This window comes from Xenopus tropicalis, chromosome 2 (genome assembly GCF_000004195.4).
Source record: "Xenopus tropicalis strain Nigerian chromosome 2, UCB_Xtro_10.0, whole genome shotgun sequence".
NCBI classification, from domain to species: domain Eukaryota; kingdom Metazoa; phylum Chordata; class Amphibia; order Anura; family Pipidae; genus Xenopus; species Xenopus tropicalis.
In genome coordinates this window covers 121,427,038-121,452,673 of record NC_030678.2, presented here as the reverse complement: position 1 = coordinate 121,452,673, position 25,636 = coordinate 121,427,038, and the positions used below count along the sequence as shown (strand labels likewise).

The 25,636-nt window shown below is 37.7% G+C and overlaps 1 protein-coding gene across 3 annotated transcripts in view; it reads left to right on the top strand.

Moving 5' to 3' along the window:
- Positions 1-25,636, top strand: part of farp1 (FERM, ARH/RhoGEF and pleckstrin domain protein 1) — a 109,502-nt gene that overhangs the window by 68,704 nt on the left and 15,162 nt on the right. For 2 of the 3 annotated variants that reach the window (XM_031897060.1, XM_002935645.5), the window contains exons 3-14: positions 5,925-6,029; positions 6,686-6,728; positions 6,884-6,962; positions 8,304-8,401; positions 10,675-10,789; positions 11,586-11,733; positions 12,061-12,156; positions 12,679-12,842; positions 13,570-13,638; positions 14,322-14,397; positions 15,390-15,624; positions 24,403-24,590. In XM_031897060.1, the coding sequence (XP_031752920.1) occupies positions 5,925-6,029; positions 6,686-6,728; positions 6,884-6,962; positions 8,304-8,401; positions 10,675-10,789; positions 11,586-11,733; positions 12,061-12,156; positions 12,679-12,842; positions 13,570-13,638; positions 14,322-14,397; positions 15,390-15,624; positions 24,403-24,590 (1,416 nt within the window). The remainder of the gene's footprint in view (positions 1-5,924; positions 6,030-6,685; positions 6,729-6,883; positions 6,963-8,303; positions 8,402-10,674; positions 10,790-11,585; positions 11,734-12,060; positions 12,157-12,678; positions 12,843-13,569; positions 13,639-14,321; positions 14,398-15,389; positions 15,625-24,402; positions 24,591-25,636) is intronic. The other variant, XM_012957718.3, reaches the window with a different exon arrangement.

Here is a 25,636-nt window from a genome sequence, read left to right as displayed (position 1 = left end):
AGCCTTACATATATGCAACACTGTACATTTCTAATGCTGCCAGAGACACCATTTTAAGCAAATTATTCCATTTTTTTAAAAAGATTTCCCTTTCCTCTGTAATAATAAAACTGTACCTTGTACTTTATCTTAAGAGATAATCATTCTTATTGTAGGCAAAACCGTACTATTGAGTTTATATAATTTTAAATTATTTTTTTTGTATGATTAAACTATGGAAAGACCCCTTATTCAGAAAAGCCCAGAGCCTAAACATTCTGGATAATAGGTCCCGTACCTGTATCAACGTATGCAGTAATTCTCCTCTATTCTATTTAATATTGAAAGCATGTAGCTTTCTTTTGGCGCTGTGATCCACTTAAGCTATTTGTACATTTCTATAGTTTTGCTTTTTTGTTTTCCTTTCTCTCAGGCTACTGACTCACTTTCGAGCTAGAATCCAATGACTGGAAGTAAATATACAGAAATCATTCTAAAGGAAAAGTGCATATTTTTTTTTAGTTTAAAAGCTATATGTTGATGACACCTACACTTTCTAAGTGAAATAAGGGCGAAGGCACATGACGATATTAGTCACCTGTGTTTGAATCTCCACTACCATGGATGTCCAATCCTGAAGTTTCCTGTGTTATGTATGCCTTCCCACTGGCAATTCACTTTATTGTTGCCCGTAGTAGCCAAGATGTAACTGTGGGTGACTAATCTCCCCGCATGCCATTGCCTTTAGCCACAGAAGGTGTCATTCACTCTGATCATATGCAGTCCCTTTGAATTTATTGTTGACTGCAGGCCTGCAGATTGCCAGTCTGGGACTGACTTCAGTGGCTGAGAAGCATCCAAAATGCCCAAAAGTATTGTGCCAAAATGGCAGGTGTTACTGTACTCAAGCTCCAGATAGGGCAGCCTCTATTAATACATTCATGTGTAAGCAGCACATTATTTATTTCATTGGATAGGGTGTGACCATACGTTAAATTCCCAGTTTTCACTCTATAGCACAGGAAAGTTTTAATGTCATTTGTAACTTGCACTGGGAGCCAACAGTTTACCACATTTAAAATGAAAAAGTAATTAAAAAATGAAAGTAGTCCGTTATATGTGCTCTTTCTCCTCTTCATTTTCTCTGTCTGAGCCTGGCATTGAGTGTGCTTTTGAACAAACGACTGTGCTTTGTTAGGCGGGAACAGCCAGAGGCAAACTGCAGGGAATAGGAAAACAAAGCAGTTTTTATGATGCTGCTGTATGATTTACCCAGAACTAGTGACCTCATGGAGCGAAACATATTTTAAATGCTTTCAGCATCCTTTATTTCTCAAGGACATTACAGTGTAACTGCAGGCTGCAATGGAAACTAAAATGCTTATAATAAAGAATTAGTTTAAGTGGAAAACTGTTTCTCTAAAAATGGGCAAGCTGTATGTTTAACTGAGCAATCTGGAGGTCTTAGTGATTGCCTATGTAATTGCAAGTATCCATTAAACATTGCCTCAAGGAAATGATATTACAAAACCATATGTTATTTATTTTACATTCTGAAAACACAATGTTTTGCTTATTTTTTTTTACTTGCAATGATTTGTCTTAAGTTGGGGATACTGTGACACACAATACATTTAGTTGTCCTGTAGGGTGAAGTAATCAGATGCCATTAGCCTATTGGTTGCATGACTAGATCACATGGCAGGTGGGAGGGTGGGATAAATCGTTATTAAATTCACTAAGTTTTTCCTGTACTAACACTAATGTTGCCCTAGCTAGCAGATGGTGCTTCCTGTGGCACATTAGAAAGCAGGTTCTGAACAAGTAATTCAAAATACTTTTTTATTATACAGCTCGATCTGCTTGCAGGCCATAGGCCCCAAGCTACTTATTTTATATTACATTACTCTATTGCCTTAGTCTAGCCCTTGACTTCCCTCAGCTGCCTGTTATTTCTTATGACTTGTCTGCTTCTTGCACACACTAATGCAGAGACATAATGAGATGTAATACCTAGCCATACAGGCAGATGAAACCAAATATAATGTGTGCGCACATGCATTAGTGCGTAACTGGTCAAAAGTCCTGTGTTCAGTATTTGAGATCTGGGCAGGTATGCACTTTCTGCAGTGTGTGAGTGTGCAATCCTGTTTGTACCACACACCGTATTATCACTTACATACCCAAACAAAGGCACTGTTATTTATGTGTATGAGATAAAACACCAGACAGCCTTTGCAGAGTGCACTGATGTTATTTCTGAATTGTCTAGTCTAGTGAATATATACTCAGGGTTTATGGCCCTGTAAGGGATTTTTATAGCAGCCTGTGTATTCTTTGCAAACAGTAACAGCACAAGTACCTTCCCATCCAGCTGTAAATAATTAATCAGCAATAAATGGGCAACTCCTGCCAGGCTGTCTCCTACTTTGTGCCGACCGGCTATCTGGAATACTGGGATTTGTTCCTGTTTCACAAAGTGGAGATTAGTATCAAGTGTTTTTGAACCATCCAAATCCCCAAACCAGTCAAACCAGTTATTTTTTTCCCGTAACTCTTTATTACATCCACAGATCCATGAACCAATTTCTAACGTGGCCATTGAGGCCAGCATAAACATGAGCAGGAACTGCAAAAACACAGCAGCCAACCTCACACTTTGCACCCCTGGGACACTTCTCCTCATTTACCTACACATTGCATAGTGCTTGTAACATAAGTGCAATGAATAGCACTATTATTCTCTGGGATTTTCCATCAGCAGGTTGTGAAATTTAATATGAACCCAGGTTAATAAGCATTTTTGCATTATACAGAGCATAGTGTGACGCTTTAAGTCTTCTCAAACTGCAGTTATTGAATGCATTTTTTTTCAAACCAGGCAATGAATAAAGTTACATTCTGTGAACAGAGCTTTAACAGGATATATATACATGTTATATTTAGGCTGCTGGAAATGGAATAAATGTCTCCAGTGCTGTACATGCTGTTCATATAAAATATATTGCTTTGCTTAGCAGCAAAATGTAGAGGAACCTCTTAGCTTTAGTAGGAAATCCTGAAGCCCATTGGAATCATTGCGTTGTAACATTTAACCCCAAGATGTATTACTCCATCAACTAATCAAATAAAAATCTATGCACAACTTTGTGTTTGTTACATTTGTAACAAACATAATGCATTGTGTATTATGATACTTTATAAAAGATAAACACAAATAAACATTACATTTTGTTTGCCGTAAGCCTTGATTTAATGGTCAATTAACATAGGCATATTAGAACGGTATTGTGGGGGATGAGCTTGTTTGGAGCTGACATTAGTGTACTGATGTTGCATAACGCTTGTGAACAAATATGAGCATATAAGGGCTCTTTATAGGTTTGTTGTTTTTAACCCTGAAAGAATTCAAGAATCATCATCAAGTACAAAAGAATAATTTTCCCACTGTCTTTTAGTCCTTGTTTTACTCACAGGAGATTGTGTAGTATGTAACTGGCACTACTCAGCACCCACTATATTCCATTCATCTTCCCATCAACAAATTATGGCTGTAATTTTAAAGTTAGTTTTGTTGATATTTAAAGAAAATTCTTGATCAGCGCCGGATTTCAAATCCAGGCGCCCCTAGGCCGCCCCCCATTCGCAAATAAAAGCTCCCCCGGCTTTTAAACTCCCATACGGAGCGGTGGGGAGAAGTCCCCATTGCGCCGTATGGAAGCAAAATGTCAACATTTTGTTGCGGCAGGGCAGCATGCTGCCCCTAAATTTCTGCCGCCCTAGGCCCGGGCCTTTGTGGCCTTGCCACAAATATGGGCCTGTTCTTGATTTCTTATTTTAGACAGAAACTGTAAGCCTGCCTCACCACAAATGGCAACACAGAACAATTGATTATAATGCTCAAGTGCCCAACTATTATATGGATCGTCATGTTAGTGGAAAGGCATGTAAAATTCATCATGTTGTAAAACATATTGGGCCATATTTATAATAGTGTGTAAGCCATCATTATTAGTGATATTGCCTATAGCAACCAATAAGCAATTTCGATTTGAATGGTGATCTACAAGTTAGAAAACAAAAGCAAATATCTGAGTTGCTATGGGCAACTTCACCAGTAATGTTGGCTTACACAAACTATAATAAATATGCCCCAAAAGTGTGAAGCCATCATCATTAGTGATGTTGCCTATAGCAACCAATAAGCACTTAGATTTGAATGGTCATATACATGTTAGAAAACAAAAGCAAATATCTGAGTTGCTATGGGCAACTTAACGAGTAATGTTGGCTTACACCAGTGATCCCCAACTAGTGGCTCGGGGGCAACATGTTGCTCACCAACCCCTTGGATGTTGCTCTCAGTGCCCCCAAACCAGGTAGTTATTTTTGAATTCCTGACTCGGTGGCAAGTTTTGGTTGGATAAAAACAAGATTTACTACCAAATAAAGGCTTCTGTAAGCTGATAGTTTGACTGTGGCTCCCGAGCAAGAAAGGTTGGGGACCCCTGGCTTATACACTATAATAAATATGCCCCAAAAGTGTGAAGCTGTGATAACCATCCTTAAGCCTCATAGTAGTTTGTTAACTTCTAGAAGAACTTAGTCCTGTGACCCTTTTTTGCATCCTGCATGGTGCAGTGGTAGCCAGCATGGTTTGGCTAAAGATCCACTTGTTTAGTGGTCTGGACAAATAATTGATTGTGTATGGCCAATTTGTGCACCTACAGGATTGGAGTTTTATTGATGGTCAGCTGGGATGCTAAAGTTTGTCTATCTTTAGGGCAGAGTTATTATAGTGGTTATCTACATCTATTAACCTTAAGTCTGCTAAAAACTTATAAGCATTAAATAAACCCAGTAGGATTGTTTTGCCACCAATATAGATTCATGCAGGTTACCCTCAAGTGTAGGTTACTGTTAAAGGAAATGTAACGGCGATACGGCGAGGAAGGAGCTGCATCCACTATGCGACGATCGATTGATCGAGCCTAGCCTTCTTTCTGCATAGGGAGGAGTCAGGCTAGGCTCGATCAATCGATCGTCGCATAGTGGATGCAGCTCCTTCCTTCGCTATCGCCGTAGTTCAATTGACTGGAAACCAAGTTTTAGCAAGTATTTTCTATTAAAGCATTTAAAATACTAAGTGGTTTGCAGGATAGGGCAGTTATTGGTGCAGGGTAGAATAGCTTTTTTACTTTTAAATTTTAGTGTTACTTTTCCTTTAATTAGAATTCTGTGCTTAAAATGGATGCCATGGAAAATGGCCTTCCCATTATTTTTAAAAAAAAATGTTTTTGCATGTTTTTATATGTATATTTTACATTAAAGTGGACCTGTCACCCAGACATAAAAATCCGTATAATAAAAGACCTTTTCAAATTAAACATGAAACCAAAATTAATTTTTATATTAACACATTCAAACCCATTATAAATGCATTTCAAAATCCCAGCTGTCAATCATATACTGCCTGCCCCGCCTCTATGCCTTTACATTCAGCACTCACATTCTCCCTACCGTCTCACTATCTGATTGTGTAGCCAGTGCATGGGCAAGGGCATCAGGTCCCCCATTCTGGCAAATACATAAGATTTTGGGGTAACACAAAGCTTGCCTTAATAACAGTGCCCACAAAATGGCAGATGCCTGCTGGCTGTGATTGTATATTCCCAAGGCTGAAGGAAACAAGATTTATATAGTGTGTGAAGTTAATTTTGCTTAACAAACACAATAGAAAAAAAATTGTAATTATTTCTTTGGGTGACAGGTCCCCTTTAAGATGTCCAGTAATTAGCATACGACTTTTCATAACTTAGAAAAAAGAGAATTATAGTTTCTACTGCATTTCTAGCATTAATCTATTAATGTTTTTCAGTGATGCCTTTTATTAAAATACTGTACTAAATACTATACTATACTAAAATGTACTATTTTTATTCTAGATAAGAGCCCCAGGAAAAGCTCTTTTGGATGCTGTCTGTAGCCACCTTAATCTTGTTGAAGGGGACTATTTTGGCCTTGAATTCCAGGACCATAGAAAGATTATGGTATGTGGTTTGAAACACAAAGTTATTATTTGCTTTGGAGGTGGGTTTACTGTTTAAAAGTTTGCAGTTGAATTTCACGCTATGGCTCCAGTGTTCTCTCACTAAGCTAAAGTTGGATAAATTTTTACCAAATCACCTGTGTAAACAAGGCTATGGGCTCGCCACACAGTTTTTTTTGTATACTTCCATCAGTTTCTGACCTTGCTGTGTGATCATCTATACTTGTGTAGCTCTAAAAATAAATGATTTGTCTTCATCAAGCATGGTGCACCAAAGTTGATTCGGCTAAACATGGAAAACGGCCCCAAGTGACTATACAGGCACGGGCTAATTACTCATCTTAGAACTGTAGGAATTATCTTGCTGATCATTCTGCAGATATCTATTGACTGAGCCCATAACAAACTCCTCTCTTTTGCACTTTTGTTACTTATAAGTCCATTTTGCTGGGCAGGGAAAATATGCATTTTCGTGCCCATTTCCACTCCATATAATGTTCATCTGCCTGGGTAAAAAACACAGAACGAGTAAAGGCAGATGATGCAACATGATCTTGTTAACTGGTAGTAAAACTCATGTATTAGCCTATCATGGGTGACTTTCTTGTAATTGTATAACAAAGAAATATTTTGAACATTTTCTTGTTTCTTTTTCAGGTCTGGTTGGATCTCTTGAAGCCAATTGTCAAACAGATTAGAAGTAAGTATAATATTGCAAAGTGCTGCGTAACTTACAGTTGCAAGTAAACAAGAAAATATATGTATATATAATGCTGATAATATAGCATTTGCATGTGTAGTTGTATGGTATTTAAGGAATTCCTCTTGTTCATTCTGTTCATTCCTGTACTTCAGGGCCTAAGAATGTGGTGCTTAAGTTTGTAGTCAAGTTCTTTCCACCTGATCACACTCAGCTGCAAGAAGAATTAACAAGGTTAGTGATGTGTGTATATTCATTTCATACAACAATTAAAGTTGCTCATTCACTTTCTCTATAGGTTTTATGTGGCAGAGATTGTTCGCCTTACATTAAAGACCTAAAAATGACTAGGTAGTTGAGGATTTAGATTGTAAGTTCCAGTTGCCTTCTTAACACTTAGCACTTAAACGTTAATGTAACTTTCTATTTTTATTGTATCATCCCATTTTTGTAAACTAATGTATTATTTTTCTGTACAGCACTGTGTACATAAGTAAGTGCTATATAAATAAAATATACTTACATACAGGATTGAAGGATGTGTGCTGACCAGCCAAGGCAAATCATGGCACACGGGTAGCTTTCTGGCACTTTGTCTCTGGTATTGTAAGATAATTACAGTGCACAAATCACCTCATAATGTTGAAGGCCATGCTGTAAGTTGATAACTGCTTGCATGTGTTAAATCTATTGAAGTTATTTTAGGGCAGTGGTACACATCTAAATGTAACCATAAATATAACAACATTGTACGCTATCCAACCAATGGTCCACAGTTATCATTCAAGGGGCCATATATAATGATAAAGAGTCTGAACAGTCAGAACAGTGGGAGATGCAATTTCTTAGGTAGCCTTGTCATTTGTCTTGCAAGTCAAATCATTATATCGCTGCAATTGTCTGTTTACTGATGAAGCAGACTTTATGGAGACATTTGGCTCTGATGACTCTTCATATGAGACCATTTCACACCATAGATATATTCCACTGAATTGAACATTGGGGCAAGTTGACAGGGTATTAGCAGAACAAAATCTGCTACATATAGCATATTAGCTACATATACCATATTTATATTTTACTAGTTATTTACATGTATGGCCCTTGATGTCCTGATTTAGTGTGCTTAGCACTTGTGTAGTACTTATGTTGAACTGTACAGAAAGCTTATTAGCATAAGCAAACAATATTAACATGTCGTAAGAGAATGAATGAAATCCAACTCCCACCTAATAAGATGTTTGCTTTTAAACAGTTGACTAGTAAATGCTACCTGCTGATTGGTTGCTGTAGGTTATTGTACCTGGGCAAACTTAAGTGTCTTTATATTGCATAACCCCATTTGTGCATAAACTTTGTTTTGTGTACTGAATGCCATAAGTCTATGAAGAATATTTCATATACACGTACTGATATGTAATTATAATACTATACATATACATACTACCCCCTAGTAAATAAAATGTATTTATTACATATTACACCACAAAAGCTTTTGCATGCTTCAATTCAGATGTTAACTGGGAATGCAGGAGGTCGCATAACCTTTCTGTTATTTGCAATGTATGTCTACAGGTACCTCTTTGCCCTCCAAGTCAAGCAGGATCTAGTACAAGGAAAGCTTACTTGTAACGAAAGCAGTGCTGCACTTCTTATCTCTCACATTGTACAGTGTAAGTTATACGTTTTCTCTATTTTATGTAATTTTCATGCTAAAGCACCAAGAACCATGGGAAGGTGTATGGTGTACTAATACAGCAAAGGCCTAGCACCTTCTTTCATCTTTGGAATTCCCAGAATCCATTCTTTCCGTGCATGCATCCATTCTTTCTTTATTCCTACTCTTCCTTTTTTGATATTTACTTTTGGCTCCCAAATGAGGGTGTTCTGGTCATGTGAACAGTTTTTCAAGTTTCCCCTGGGAATAAAGAACATTTTTTTTATTTTCAGCAATGTTCCCACTATGAGAGTTGGGCAGAAGAGGTTTGGAGAAGTATTAGAGAAAGGGCCAGTAAGGGTCTTGGCAGCTTGACCTTGAGATTGTAACACACAGGGCAACATTGTTGCTATGTCTTGCATTGCTAAAATTGTATACATGCTTAAAGGGGTTGTGTACCTTTAAATAAACTTTTAGTAGGACATAGACAGTGGGTTTTTTTGTGTTTATTTAGTTATTAAACGTTTTGGTTAGCAGCTCTGCGGCAGGGGTTTAAATAAGATACTGGAATAGGAGTTGGAGGGGGACTCAATTGAAAGATAAGGATTAAAAAGTATCAATAATAATACAATTGTAAGCTATAAAAAAGCAATAGTTTTTTGGCTGCCAAGGTCAGTAACCCCCTTATGAAAGCTATAGAAGAGAAAAGCAAAAAATGCAAAAAGAATTAAAAAAAAAAAAAATAACGAAGACAAGTTGCAAAGTTGCTAGGAATTGGACTTTTTATAACATACTTGTTAAGAGGTTGTTCACCTATAAATTAAGAATAATTTAATTCATAGTAGATTTTCTGTTTTCCAACATTTTCGGAAAGCAGTTGAACACTGCACTAACCACATCCTTGTCTGGCGGTGATAATTACAATGGCAGGGAAGTGGGCAATTTTATGCTCAAAAGGGAATTGATTGCTTTGCTTATGTCTGCAACAGTTGAGACCCTGTGTTACTGTGAGAACATAATGCCAGTAAGAATGCAACATGAAGGGTAACTCAATTATTACAGAGCATAAAAAATAGACTCTAGCTGTATTTCATCTAATATGTATGCCAGCGGTTTAGTTTGATTTTTGTGGTCTTTTTTTATTTCTAAATACAGTTTACATAGCAAATAATTCACTCTACCATTTAAAATTTTATTCTTGAATCAACAAATGTATTTTTTTTAGTTGTAATATTGGTGTGTAGGTGCCATATCAGTGCATTGTGCCCGAGTCGGAAGGAGCAAGCGCTACACACTAGAACTGCTTTCAGATAATCTATTGTTTCTCCTACTCCCATGTAACTGGAGGAATCCCAAGCTGGACTTGTATTTCTTACTATTGAGTGCTATTCTGATATCTACTGGGAGTTGCTATCTTGCTACCTTCCCATTGTTCTGCTGATTGGCTACTGGGAGGGGGGTGATTTCACTTCAACTTGCAGTGCATCAGTAAAGTGTGACTGAAGTTTATCAGAGCACAGGTCACATGGCTGTGGCACCCTGGGAAATGAAGAATATAGCTAGCCTCATGTGATGTGTGTTTTTGAAAAATTTCAATGGAGAAGCTCTATTAACTAATGTGTTTTGAAAAAAACATGTTTTCTCGTGACAGTATTCCTTTAAGGATGAACCATTCACTGGTAGTAAAAGGACGAAGGTGCAAACTATAATTATATTGGGAGTGACAGTATTTAGGATAGGAAAGTTTATTGTGGGCACATGCTGATGTAAGACTGGAATGAAAATCGCAAGCACTGTGTAAAATGGCATTTTTGTGAATGTTTAGTGCTGTTCACAATGTTATATTGTTCACTAAGCATTTATTACATTGTGAATGTTTAACACCTGCTTGAAGATGGCATAATTGTGACTGTGATGTTTCATTAAGAAGTTTTAGTTAAATTCACTGCGCACAGGCACAAACTAAAAAATTTGCAATCGAAAACCTGTCACACAAATTGCAAAGAGTTTGCTAATGGGTTTTCTTTGTCGCCCAAATGCAAAATTTGTGACAAAACGCCATTATCAATACATATTACATTCCCCCAATAGAATTTTCTAGAGCAATGCAATATGCCTTACATGTAAACTCATCTGTCATTTAAGTATAACCTATACTTTGTTAAGAGGTAAGCACCCTCCTTAGTGCTTCCTTATAAAATTGGAATGGCACATTATAGTATCACTGGAAACTTTAATTATTGATAAATTTATTAGGTTTGCTTTTCCTAATCCTCTTTTCTGCTATAGCTGAAATTGGAGATTTTGATGAAGCTGGGGACCAGGACCATTTGCAAAAGAACAAGTATATGCCCCAACAAGAACCTTTGGAAGAAAAGATCATGGAATTACATCGGAATCATTTGTGAGTTATGATTCAGCTGTTTTGTGTCGTGCACCTAAATCTTTACCCTTCCTTTTATACAGATCATTTATACAAAAATAGTTAGCGATACACTTAAGTTCATTTATCAACACTGGGTCATTTATCAGCCTTGGGCATTAATCCATGGCAACCATTCATATTGTTGCATTCATTGTTCTACTTGCAAATATCTAAAAAAAAAAAACAATCACTGATTGGTTGCTATAGGTTACTGTACACTAGTAAATTTGCCCAGTGTTGATAAATGTTGATATAATGCCCCCAGAACACCTGGTAGTATAAATAGAGTGTCTGTTTTTTTTTATAATAACCACAAAACACTTGGTTTGATAAATGTAGTTCCATACCTCCATCCATGTTGTTGGAAATTCATTGGTGATAGTATGGGGAAGGTTAGTTCTCTCAAGCCCCCATGTGTATGAGGTCAATACAACTACCTGCCCATCAAGCCAGAAGATCAGATTAGCCTAACTTGGCTCACATCCTCAGCCAAATGAGACAAGGATCTGCGTGTTTGCCAATCTCACCAAATAAGCATGTTTTCCTGTATAGCTAAATTTGGCATTTAGTAAATCCTGTAACAATAGCATCAATAGGGTATTGGCCTAGCTGCAAGAGTGTTGTAAGAGTTGAGGAACTGGAAATTGCAGAGAACTAATGTTTAAACTGTCAACAACTTATAAATGTTTTGGGCATTGTATGCTGTCTCTATTATAAAAAAATGCAATTTTTTTTTTTTATTAATTGCTTGTAATCATTTATTTGGTGCCTCAAGTGGCCAGACACCGGCAGAGTCAGATTTCCAGCTTCTAGAGATTGCCCGTCGCTTAGAGATGTATGGAGTCCGTCTGCATCCAGCCAAGGACAGGGAGGGAACCAAGATCAACCTTGCAGTTGCCAACACCGGCATCCTAGTGTTTCAGGTTTGTATTGCTTGTCATGGATTTACACTGATGTATCTTATATATAGCAAAGTTTAAAAAAAACCAAAACCTACTTCTACCAGAATAAGCCTGTCACACCCCCACCTCCTCAGTAATGATTGTGGCAAATGAAGCCTTTGGCTCCATCCTGACCAGAGGAGTCATTTATCATGTGCAGGGTTTGCGTTTGCCCCAAGTACCTGCATATCTCACCCCATTAATGACAATAGGACAGCGGATGGCTGGATAAAGATAGAGGTTTTGTGTTGTTGTCATTATTTTATGTGTTTAAGCAGATGATTTACTAAATGTTTTCTTACTCCCCAGGGTCACACAAAGATAAATGCTTTTAACTGGGCAAAAGTTAGAAAACTAAGTTTCAAGAGGAAACGTTTTCTCATAAAACTGCGTCCAGATGCTAATGTAAGTTTTTCTTTTTGCTTTTTTTTTTATATTGAAATACAGTAAATCAAAAGCATATATATTGTAACAATTATGTATGTATACATAATTATTATTGTTGTTTCAATGCTGCAGCTTATATATAAAAACTATCACACATATACTGCCATGAACAATACAATACAACCCCCTTGTCGTACAGTCTAATCACCAGGCGTGGTTCAGATTGTAAGGTTTTAATTTTTTGATACCTTTACACATTTTTTGGTATGATGACATCATGATGACATATTTTGTCACCAAAACTCCCTGTTAACACTGGGGTATTTAGGTTGGGGTTCTATAATATGTTATCTTGAAAAAGTTTCACATGGGACCGAAACATTGATCCACCAAGAACACACGGCACCCAGGTGATAAACTTGTTTGGTGAAATGCCCAATACAATATTGTTTATATATGTATATATCTATAATATAAACATATTGGTAGTTTTAATTACTGCTAAAACTTCTGACTTTCCCTTTTTGCTTTGTTACTAAGAGTTCATATCAGGATACCCTTGAATTCATGATGGCCAGTCGTGATTTTTGCAAATCATTTTGGAAAATTTGTGTTGAATATCATGCCTTTTTCCGGCTGTTTGAAGAGCCCAAGCCAAAGCCCAAGCCAGTTCTCTTTAGCAGGGGTTCATCATTTAGGTTCAGGTGAGTATATGCTGCCTTCTTGACATTTGTAAAAGTAACATATGAATTAGTACATTAAAAGTATAATTTTTTGTGCTGTTTTATTGCATTTGCAATATTTAAGTATTGTGTTTAGACTGGCAAGCCATATTTAGGTGTCTATAGAATTACATTAAACACATGCATTGGCAGACATTTTCTGTGCACCCCACATGCACATACAAACACTGTAGATATGCGTCTCTGTAGTGTAATAGACCATCATGACCATTTTAGGTCTGTATGCAGTGTCGGACACAGGGATACCAGGAAAATTCCTGGTGGGCCCAGATGTCAGTGGGCCCGCCTGCTTCTAGCCTTTTGGCCTAATTCATGGACATTAGTTGTTTTATTTCTATAGAAAAATAATTAAATATAAAGAAGAATAGATTAATGTTTACAAAGATAAAAAAAAAACTAGGAAAATATAGAAACTGAGTAAGAAGTGGATAAAAATTAGTTTGGAGAGTGGGACCATGGTCTAAGGTTTTCTGGTGGGCCCTTGGCATCTCAGTCCGACACTGTCTGTATGTATGCATTAATTCTTTAGCTCACAATTTAAAATAACCATACTTACGGTATGTATATGGTGAGAACTACAGGAAAATCTACCTTGCCAGGATTTTCGCAAAAATGAAGGATGGGTAGATTTTGGGATATTAGGGCTAAGCACTTAAACATTTGTTTTTCTTGCCATGTGTTTTAACAGTGGTCGTACACAAAAGCAGGTTTTGGATTATGTCCGAGAAGGAGGGCATAAAAAAGTACAATTTGAAAGGTAAGCATTCTACGTCATTTTATAGTTCCACTGTATTTTACAGTGTTATTTAGAACAGAGTGTATGTTTTGCCAGCATATGTTGAAATTGAGCATTAATCAGAGACAAAAATCATTCACTATAAGTAAGCACAATGTACCTCTAGTGATTACATGTATGACTTAATTGTGGACAAAATGAAATCTATAGAATAATTGTGACTGTGCTTGAAAATAATTGTCAACTATGTATAGCCAAACTGATTCAACAGCACTCAGAAAATCTGTGTACAAATGGAAACTTAAACTGGCCATACACATGAAGATCTGCTCGTTTGGTGAGCTTGCCAAACAAGAGGATGTTTTGCCTCACTCTCTGGTGAAATCAGGCTGATCTGATCATATGACATCCAGGCCAAAGATCGGATTATTACTGGTGCCTATGCAGGCCCATCAGGAGAGGGCTGTATCAGTGCATCCGTGCAGTCCCACCTAAACAGGATTTTTAAATCTGTCTGACATGTATCTTCCCAGTTTTTGGCTAGATATCTGTCGGGGAGTTCAAGAAATGTCAGTTAAGATAAATAAATATGTGCAGATATATAAAACATAAAACATTACAATGGATAGCAGTGATTAATATTTTATGATCCACTTATATACATCATTTTTATTTTTGCCTGCCTTTTTTTTCTTATTTTGAAGGAAACACAGCAAGATCTGCTCTATTAGGAGTCAATCTTCACATCACCCAGAACCTCTTTTGGAAGTGCCAAAACAAGTCAGTAAATTAAGCACTATTTCATAGTACTTAGGTTTATCAGTCCTTTGAGTGCCATGGCTGATTCCTTTGATCTGTGCCACACGCTGCCATGTAAGATAGAGGAAAACACAGAATCTATGGCTTTAACAATATGGTCTTTTTATGCAGGTGTTATTTATTCATTTGGTGGCTTAGATGGTTAAAGGGCAAAACAAGTGGTAAAATACTTTCTTTTTCAAGGGCTGACTACTTTTCCTGTCCATTAGGGATGCACCGAATACGCTATTTTTGGATTCAGCTAAATACCGAACCGAATCCTAATTTAAATATGTAAATTAGGATATGGAAGAGTTAAAGAGCTGTACGCACAGCAAAAAACTTTCATCTTCCATGTGTATGTGACAAAAAGTCACGTGGTTTTAAGTATTCAGCTTCAGTTCAGCCAGGAGCATGGATGAATATGAATCCTGCTATAAAAGGCCGAATGTTGACCAAATCCCAAACGGCATCCTGGATTCGGTGCATCCCTACTTTCCATACATGGCCAAATTTGGTATCACGGAATTCTGCCGTACTGCCCGATTGTCGTGGCATGTATGTCAGCTTGGGGGTTAGTTTCTACACACCATCCGTTGAACCAAACCAAAAATGTTATCTGCTGATGCAGGAGCTGCATCTTCAGGTCATTTGGCCATCATCACAAATTAACAGAACAATAGCATTTGGTGGTTCCTGCATATAGCTGTTTATTCTCATAGCCGTGTTCCAATCGCTCAGATACCCGGAAGGGTGTGACCCATATTGTCATCTACTGCAGTGTCAATTTTAGGCCTCCCTAAACACTTTGAAACCTGAAACACTCCCTAAACACTTTGAAACACTTTGAATGCCTGAACCTTCCCCTTAAGATCTCACTCTTCCTTCATCTTTCCTTTGCTCTAAACCAAGCTTGACTCTGTTGTTAGCTATCCTTTACATGCATATATTTTCTATTTCTATACTATTTATAGAGTTCTAAAATAACCTTCGAGCAAATTTCTCAGCCAGATGAAATACAGACATTACAGCAAGTGAGGGAAGATAAGCGGGTCATTGATGTGCCTGTACAACATAGAAGCCCATCTCCCAAGAAAAGTCCAGTTGCCAGGAGGGCAAAAGAAGACACAGATGTGACAGCTGATGGTGAAGATGCTGCCAAAGACCACGCACAAAAGAGCTTAAAGAATACGCACCAGCCAAGCACAGGTCCAGCATCCAGGGCTGCTTGTGGCAGCAGTACCTCAATTCCTTACATTGACTGCAGTGATGTAGATAGCGAGTATGATATTCACAGAGCATATTTAATCCGCTCTCAGTCCCAAACAAATGACAATTATGAGGCTGATTTTCACAGTAATAATTCAGTGTACCGAACAGATGATTATCTGAAACATAGCAAATTAAAGCAGCAAATGTCTTCTGTTCGGTCATCTTCTAATATTATTGAAGAGTATATTGATGATGACCCAGAAGGCTTGTCTTTTTATACCGGCGGTAGTCCCAAAATGCCCAGACACAGTTCTTTGATAGATGATATGTTTAGTGGTCCAGACAGTCGTAGTCCATTAGCTGCTCCATTATCGCCCAGTAGCAAGGAATCAAGTCCAAACTTGAGATTTAATAGAATGGGATCACAAAGCTATGCTTCAGAAAATGGGTATGGCAATAATAATTGGGCTAGAAAACTAGATGATGATAATCTTAGTAACAACTGCCAAAGTTATAGCAATCGTAGCCCAGCTTTAAAAAGGCCATGTATTCAAAAGCTGAAAAACATACATAGGAACCATTCTGAAACTGATCCCTTCATTTTAAGTCAAATAGCCTCAACTCCAACTAGAGATTATAGAGTAGAAGAGCAAAGGATAGACCACATCTCAAAAATGGCAGCCTTAGAAGCTAAAATGATGTCTAATGGGTTGTATGATAGTAAACAGTCAAAATATAGTCCACAGTTGCAAGCTAGTGTTGTATTAGAAGACCACATTGGTGGTGTTTCAATGATGGATGGTTCCACCAGCAGCGGTAGCGAAACTAGTGATGGAGATTCAGATATAGTTGATACTTTTGGTCACCCACTTGTTTATGGAAATCCGGTAGTCTTGAACTCTTCGCCAATACCTAGAAACAAGTACTCCTTTGGTAGTATCCAGCTGGATGAGTATGCAGAAGATGTGAATGATGAGGTAGATACCGTCCTAAGTTTTAGCGATGAAGATGGTGGACATGTTTTTGGCTGCTGAGCCATCATGTTGTGAATAGTTGTACACGTGCCCAGTAAAATATGAACATAACAGTGCTAGACAGAAATTACTGCTTTGTTTTAATGCAGCTGTTAACTCTGTGGATGTGTAAGATGTAGTGTAGCAAGATAGGAGTAGTTTGCACTTAGTCTATGGAATTGCTTTCATGGTTTATTCTCTTGAGGTATAATTGGTTGTGTCATTTTAGAATGTAATCATTAGATTTGTATGAAATTTTATAATGCATGTTTGATAGAAGCACTTGAAATACTGGAAGTGTAGAAATGGCTTTAGGAATATTACTTTTGTAATTTTGGTAGGGGAATGTTATTCCAAGCAGGCTGTGAAGTTACTTTTGCACTAATACAATGTGAATATATTAGTCTATAAAATACTTTGTGTGAGGGATTCTAGTGTTGGTTTGATATTAACTGAAAGGTAATCTCAGTGCCACAGATTGTACAAGAACATTGCATATATAGTGGCCGACAGTTCTTCTGTCTGCCACCTTTACAGTGCCTATAGTACAACTAGGGGCTACAATTGTGGCCCAAGTACAGAAAAGAAATTTATTAGCAAGTACCAGATGTTAAAATGTGATTTCTTTTTTTCCCCATTTATTGCTTTACAATGACTTTGTTGTTTGACTTCTTGGTGGAAAATGTTCTCCCATGTTCCAATAGTCTTGTAAATTAAGGAATATGCATAAAGCAAACTACACTTTAGCGGCAACATAAAATATACACTTAGGTCTTTTCATAAAAATGAATGGATTAAAAGAACATATTTATGATTCAACCCTAAAGCTACCCAAATGTAGCCCTAGATGCATCACCCCACGGTGCAATTAGGTGGTTATTTATGCAGTATGGTTACAGGCATGCATAGTTTCATATAGATGATATAAGGGATATTATAAATGCTCAGGACCTGAGATGGGAATGGTAAGAGAGCAGGAACAAGAACCTTTAAAAACATTTGACTTCCAATTAAAGCATCATTTTATCCAATCTCTGAAACAGTGGAATCTGACTACAGCAAGTAAGACTGTCAAAATAGCTTTTAAGTTGCCATAACATTTAATTAAATGATCTCTCAGATTTGTCAGGCCTGTTGGAAAAAGTCCACCAGAGGGGTGCTCTAAAGGTTGAAGGTAAAAATAACGTAAGTAGTAGGTATTTGTTTAATGATAGAAATTTAGATATAATTGAATGTAATTAAATTACAGTTTTCATAGAACTGTAACAAAACCCACATAAAGCTTGTGGTTGTAAAGGAAAGATGATAGGGGTCATTTATGAACTGGAAGGCAGGGCTCAGAGTACAAATAGCAGGTGGAATCCACCATCCCTTTGGACCATGCCTTCATAAATGAAATGCTACAGGTCTCTTGTAGCACAGAGACCTGTGGCTTCCACCACGAATACGGTGCTGGCTGCTTTCAGCAGTGCTGTATTTATGGGGGGAGACATGTAAGCGCTTCCCCATCCGTCCTTTACCCATCTGCTACCCCTGCAAGATAGAGAGCAAAAGCAGATGGAGGCACCACCAGGGAGACTTTGCTTTAGTATTTTTATAGCGTAAAGAATGTCTCCTAGAGTTTTAGGACCAAGCAGACAAAAAGTGGTTGTGGACTGTGGGTACTTGCCAGGTATTCTAAAGCCAGCATTCATGGTATCAGGGCTCTGCCAGTAAGGTGCCTGCTTATACCGGAACTGGGGTATTTGTGGGGAACTCTTTGAAGAAGCATGAAGCACACATGCAAGGGAAGCCGGTTGTCCAACGCAACAGACAGCTAAGGCACATTGTTACAGAACATTTAATAAATGGGAGGAAAGTAGTTGTATATTTAGTGGGTCTGAGCATGGGTTTCATCTGTGCTTAATTTGCGCAGTGACAAGTTTGATAACACAGTTCAGTGAAATGTTACTTCATTCTGCAGATTCTAAAGACAATTTACATGCAAACATACCCATGTGGTACTAGCATGTGGGACCCACTGGTGCAGCCCCACCAGAAAACCCGGGCCCTAGTGTTGTCCTGTGAGAGATTATATAAATTTTCTTGTCTTGAGCTTGGTGGAGATCACGCAACTCTAAAAAGACATTCCCTTTTGAAATGTTAATTTCAGTTTAAGTCTTATTTTCATTTTCATGGCAGTCCCTAGCACCACATATCCATAATTGTAGCATTGTAACCCATAGCCTTAATTGAGACTTTGATTTAGTCTAAATGTATCATGAGGTACTTAATTGGTATAATTACCCATTTGTAATTATGGGTGGTGGGTTCCTTAAACTGCAGCCAATTAGCATTTTTGTCTATGTGTTGCATATTATATAAGGCAAGCTGATAGACTGCTAATAGTGCAGTTTAACATAACTAGGAATCTGGGCAGTAATTAGTTACTAATATGGCTAAGAATGAATGTATTCATTAAAACCTTGTAAGTATTTATCTGCTTGTTTTAATATAAAAGTAGACTTGTAAAGACCACAAATCTACCATCATCATTTCGTGCCTCACTTTTTTTTTAAGCATGTAATCAACCTCAACTAAAGTATTGGCTGGCTAGTGGCTAGCTAAGGATTCTGGGGGTTGTTATTGGAGGAAAGTAGGTTTGAATTCAGTATGTTTAAAGGTGACACCCACACTCTGACTGCTTTGCATGTTACCTGACCCTGGGTACAAGGACTCCTCATATGCCACTAACAAAAAGGGCAAATATAACAGCAATGCTGCATTTCTTATATGTTTTGTGCTTCCCTTTCCAAATAAACTCTTCCTTAACTAATTTCCTTGCAATCTGCTAATCTGGGAACTTCATTCTCATTTTTGTCATTTGTTAAGTTTTTTTTTTTTTTTTTTTTCTTGAAGGAAAAATGTGTTTTTATTGCATTTTAAGCACTGCTTTTGTCAGCATGTATATCTCAACAAAGGATGGCAGGGGTTTTGCTTATGTTGGCCTTCCTCTGTTCTGTCTTTATCCTTAAGCATGTTTTACCCTCTGTTACTTACATTGGTCTCATTTAAATGTCCCTTTGCTTTGGATTACCCGTTTATGTAAAATAAAGCTTGGCCATCTACAACACTGATCCCAGCCTGATCCCTATTACTTTGCAGTGGGCCATTCCTAGTTTCATTGCTCTTATTTGATCATCTTCTCTATTTTTTTTATGGAAACTAGTTTTAGAAGTTATAATCTACTTGATTTTCCAGTTGTAAGTCTGTTTGCAGTTAGTTTCACTGCTGTCTTTATTGACGCTCAATCTTGTGCAATATTTCTGATCCAGTCTCTCTAAAATGTATAAAGAGCAAAGGCTTTTCTCCCTTTCTGTCTAATGGCTAAATATAACTATACTATTACATTGCCATACACTAAATTAAATATAAGGAATAAAAGTAGTTGCCCAAACATACCCATATGCTCCTCTGATTCTAGAATTGCTTTAAACAGAACCAGTCAGCCGTGACTGGGATTTGTTCATGATCAGTGTTGTTGACAGGCCAAGGTACTTATTAAAAGTACAGCATTTGTGTTGATGGTGTAACAATTCTTTTGCTAAGCAGCAGCACTGTTTAAAATGTAGCACTGATGTTAGAAAACATAGGGCTAGGGCATAGGGCAATCATATAGGGAGAAATTGTTACACTACCAAGAACAGTTGCTGTCCAGGTTTCTATGTATAATATGTAAAAGCATGAATATAAATGGGCTGCAAATGTCACTGGCTGCTTATCACACCTTGATGAATTTTTTTTGCATGTGAAGCGCTACCTGCTTCTGCATCGGGGACATTGCCAGTCTTTCCATTTATCTGTAAAATGTGTTTTATTTATCTGTTTTGTCAACCTGTTAACCAATCATAGTGACTAGGTAAGATGTAATGTAAATCTGAATCATTCTTTCTAATTATATTTTTATGCTGTCATTGAAAATAACAGCACTTTGCTCAGGCACTTCTCTATTTAGGCCTATGGCTAATGTAACATTTCTCCCATTTCTTCTCTGGTGGAAAATCACCTGATATCTCATTCACATGATTGGAAACCTCCCATTACCTCTTGTGACAGAGTTTTTGAGCAGATTCACAGTTGTGTATTTTCTGGTTGTAAATATGGTTTCCATCAATGGGAATGACTGGTGACAGAGATATGGAGCATCTCTCTGATGGCATACTAGAGAAAAGTTCCTTGTACCCCAAGCCTTACACATAGCTGCCAGGGAATTCATTGATTTAAACATGTAACAGACCTGTGCTTTATTGCAGGGTGAACAGAAGTAGATGTCAGCTCAGCTTATTGCCCTTGTGGAACTATCATGGAAGCATTGTAGTCCTTAGTTCTTATTCAAGTAGTTCTAACTCTAATGAGCTGCTACAATGCATGTTTATTGTAGGAGATTAAGAGATCAATATAAAATGATAACTCAGTAAGTTGTGATTATTTTAAATCTTGAGAGCCTTCCACATCCTGCTTACTCTGCAACCTTGGTAATTTGTCAGCCCTGGTTATGCCAGAAGGATCACAAGTTAAGTTAGCCATACTGTACTGTAAGATCCCCCCAAACAAGCTAATCGTTCTCCTGATTTACCCACCTAAGGTGGGCGATATCGGGCTAATTTGTCTGTTTGGCCCAAGGGTCAAACAATTGGATTACGAGGGGAATGTGAGCTTTCGGAGTGAGGACCTTATCAATGAGCCAATGCGGTCCTTGATCAGATATCGGCTGTGTAGGCCCATCGGAGGGTCCCATACAGAAGAAGATAAGCTTCTGGATCAGTCTGAAGGGCCCGATCAGCATCTTAAATGTGCCCATGTATGGCCATCTTTACAGTATATGTACAAGTAAAATATTTAAGTATTATTAATATGTCCACATTTTGTTAGGGGCCTGTAAATAGACACCTGAAGGGGCAGTTCAACTTGAAATCAGCTTTTAGGGGTATATACACTAAAGGTGGCTCGTACCACTGGTGGTACTGCAATGATGAACTGAAATGAGATGAAATTTTCTCGTCAATCCTAGGTGATAGTGCACGTTACTTCATATTGAACTTTAGTGTATAGACCCTTTATAGTATGATGTAGACAGAGGCTCATTCTTTGTGGCAAATGAAATATTTAACTGTTTGTTCTGTAGTTTGGAATATGATATGCTGCATCATACTAAAAGTACTTTCGAAGGCAAACTGCCCTTTATCTCATTTATATGGAAGCACAGCTTTCCCCTGTCACTCAGTTAGTAGTAATGTATATTAACATACTTATGTTATAGATAGACCCCCATTTTCTTGTTTCAACTGTCAAAAATGTTTGCACTGTGTGTTAAAAGGCCTACAGGCCAGCAAGCACAACTTACACATTACACACTAACGGCTCACAGAATTATCAGGCGTTACAAAACCTATTCATATTCTAGAAGTGCTTCATGAATAGCTCCATAAGGGTAAAATAAGCATTCATTTTACTAGGGGCTTAAAATGAAAATGGAATATACAATATATTAGTGTACCTTTTATAATAACGGGATAGAAAATCCTAGAGCCTCAGTTTCTTTTTGGGCCAGTTGATATCTTAAAGTTTACTCCCAAGAAGAAAGAGTAAAACAAGTTTGTTTTGTGCAGTATATTTTTTCTCTAACTTCAAGTCTACATGAAATTGTGATCTTTTATCTTCCAATTTACCATTTTAACATCGATTGATTGTGTAATCTTGCTCTTTAGAGTTAATAAAATTGAAACATTCATATTTCTGTTTCTTGATGAAGTTTAAGTTTAATGTTCCATTATAGACTCAGGATTGTATCATTTTCCAATATATTTGTATAATAATAAGCAAGTAGCGCTGGAGAGTAGAATTAAGTTGGATTTCTAGCAAGGAGATGGTTGGAGATGCACAATGCTGATTTCTTGGCTGATTTCAACCATACTTAGAACAGCTTGGGCTCATTATGACAGGCCAAAGAGAGGTCCTTTTGCACTTTATCTTTACAAACTCAATATTTAATCCGCTGCTGGTGCATGTTTTATTGGTGGATGAGAAAGTGAGAGCCAGCCCAAATTGATAGATTGACGTTTGTCCATTCCTGTGTATGCCCAGCTATATATCCATTCTGTTCATGCATACGGGCCAGTTCGATGGATATCTTTAGAGCTCAGCAAGAACATGATCTCCTTATGTAGTTTAGTATAGCATCATTCATGTCTAAAAAGGCACTGAACTTAACTGTGAATTCATTTGCAGTATATATAACTAAAATGAGTTTTGTGATATAATGGAAATATTCCAGAATCCATATACTGAATTTTGTACTCCCTTATAGTAGAGGGCTTGTTTGCTATAGCCATTTCTTGTTGACAGAAGTATGCTAGGATACCACTGAAGTGATTTGGGGCAAGGACTTAAGTAGCGGAAACAGTCAGATCCCATAACCTGTAAGCCAGCTGCTACCTCTCCATAGCTGGCAGTTCCAATGGCACATTGCAAAGCAATTTCCTGGCCCACTGTAGGTGATACATTCTGCCATCCAATATTTCATTTGCACTGCACATGCTTAAATCTAGAACTTAATGTTTCAGGTCACTGAAACGTCATTCACATCATTGTCCAGTGCAGTAGTGGACCTCAAAATGAACGGATAGTAATTGTTAGTGAGCCATTGAAAATCTGTTGCAGATTTCAACACAGAAAACTAACAATTCCACATATCCTGCATCAATGCTACAGGTGTTTGGGTTTGGGTTCACTCTTTTAATAGCTGAAGAGCCACTTATTTCTGCAAGCTATTCCTCTTTATGGGATGGTTTTACTTTTATATTGTTTTCAACTATATTTTAATGTCTTTGCACAAAAAAACATTTTCCAACACAGATAATCTGAAGGCTTCCATTGGTATCCCCCCACCCTTGCTAAAAAAAATGCACCTTGAAGCAAATTAATTAAGTGCACTTATGGTGCCACCTTAAGGGCTCTGGCACACGGGGAGATTAGTTGCCCGCGACAAATCTCCCTTGTCACGGGCGACTAATCTCCTCAAACTACCGTCCCAGCGGCGAACATGTAAGTCGCCGGTGGGATGGTACACACTGCGCAGACGATTTCGACAAATCGCCGAAGTTTTTTGCCGCGATTTGCCAAAATCGCGCCACCGCGTGTGCCATCCCACCGGCGACTTACATTTTTGCCAGTGGGATGGCAACTCGGGGAGATTAGTCGCCCGCGAACAGGGAGATTTGTCGCGGGCGACTAATCTCCCCGTGTGCCAGAGCCCTAACTCTCCAGAATGACATTGTATATCTTGCTTACGCCACCACTGTTCATGATGTGTACATTTCTCTTTACTGAGCATATAGAATAGCTGTGCTAGGAACTCTGTCACAAGCACTCATTGGAACATGGAAATGCATCAAAAGGTATTCTTCCTGTGTTGTGTGTAGTATTGGTATGTAGTTCAGCCTTTCTCGTTTCTGTGACATACTTTTAAAATATTGTATGGTAGAATATCTTTGTAGACACCCTCTAGTTTATGTTCACCAAATCCTGTCCAGTTTCATGTCCTTCATCTTCTAGAATTACATCTAACCTCTAATTTACAAACGGCGTTGGGCTGCAAACCAAACAAAAGGTACAACAGCAGCATTTCATAGTCAACAGACCACATAAACATTTGGCTCTGATAGGAGTGCCTTAAAGGGAAAGCTAAACTGTGCCCTAAATCGTGCTTTCTCTTTTTGCATAGGTTCCTTAACAGGGAGTCCACATCTTTCAGAATTGTCAATTAATTCTCAAGGAGGAATGATCGGCCTTAACCCCTCACTGTCTCCTAATCTGAGTCCTGATGGCAAGCCCTCCTCTCCTCTTATTAGCCCATTACTGAATGAACCTGCCTGCATCAGAACAGATGATGAGGAAGAAAGTCGTAAAAAGGTACTGGCCTGCTAGCCATTTATTCATATTGGGGTATGCCGATAGACACTGCACATATAGATTTATAATATAAAATAACCCTTATCCCTTATTAAGGACCATTGTATTGTCTTTGATGTGTAGATTTATAAGTAATACTAGGCTACTCCTGTGTTCATAGGTTATAAAAATCAGCAATTGTATCATCTTTATGATAACTGAGCCATAGTAGTCACTGTTTTATTGGAGTCTACTGATGATGATTATAATTTCAAAATTCGCACCACAGAGGGCAAACACATTATTTACAAACAAGCTGCCCTTTTCCTAATTTTCTTTTGTATTTATGCACATTATGAATGTATGTATGTATATCTTTATTTATAAAGCGCTACTTATGTATGCAGTGCTGTACAGTAGAATAGATTAATACAACAGAGGGTTATTAAAAAATAATAGTAGATAAATACAAAGTAAAACAAAATACAAGTATAAGAATAAATACAAATAAATACAAGGTACAGTTGCAATAAGTTAGGAATCAAAGAGTCAAGATGATGGAGTTTCCTGTAGGCCCTATAGAGCTTACAATCTAAATGATTATTGATTTATTTATTGAACTATTACCCAGTCCTGAATTTTCTGCTAGTTTTGCCATGTTCAACTTGAAAAAAAAATCACTAGCAAAGTGTGCAAAGCTAGTACATAATTACCCCAAAAAGACTTTAAATTGTGACAGATTGTGACCCTAAAAAGTGTGGACTTGCATGAACAGTATATTTAATTTTTTTTAAATTAAATAACATTTTTGATGTGTGGTTAAAGCACTGTTATAGGTGTATATTATATAGAAGTGTATACATATAACAAACGCTTCCATGCCCAAGCATAGCCCTGTAATCTGGGAAATATTCCCAAACACATTTGCATTTGACAAGCGGATCCCCCTCTCGCAGCTGTTTTAGCCATCACGGAGCAGGAAGTGCAGACACGGTCACAGCTGCTGTTACTGGGTGCACTGCCAGTAAGTTGAATGGGCCAGCAATAAGAACAGTAAACACATGGAA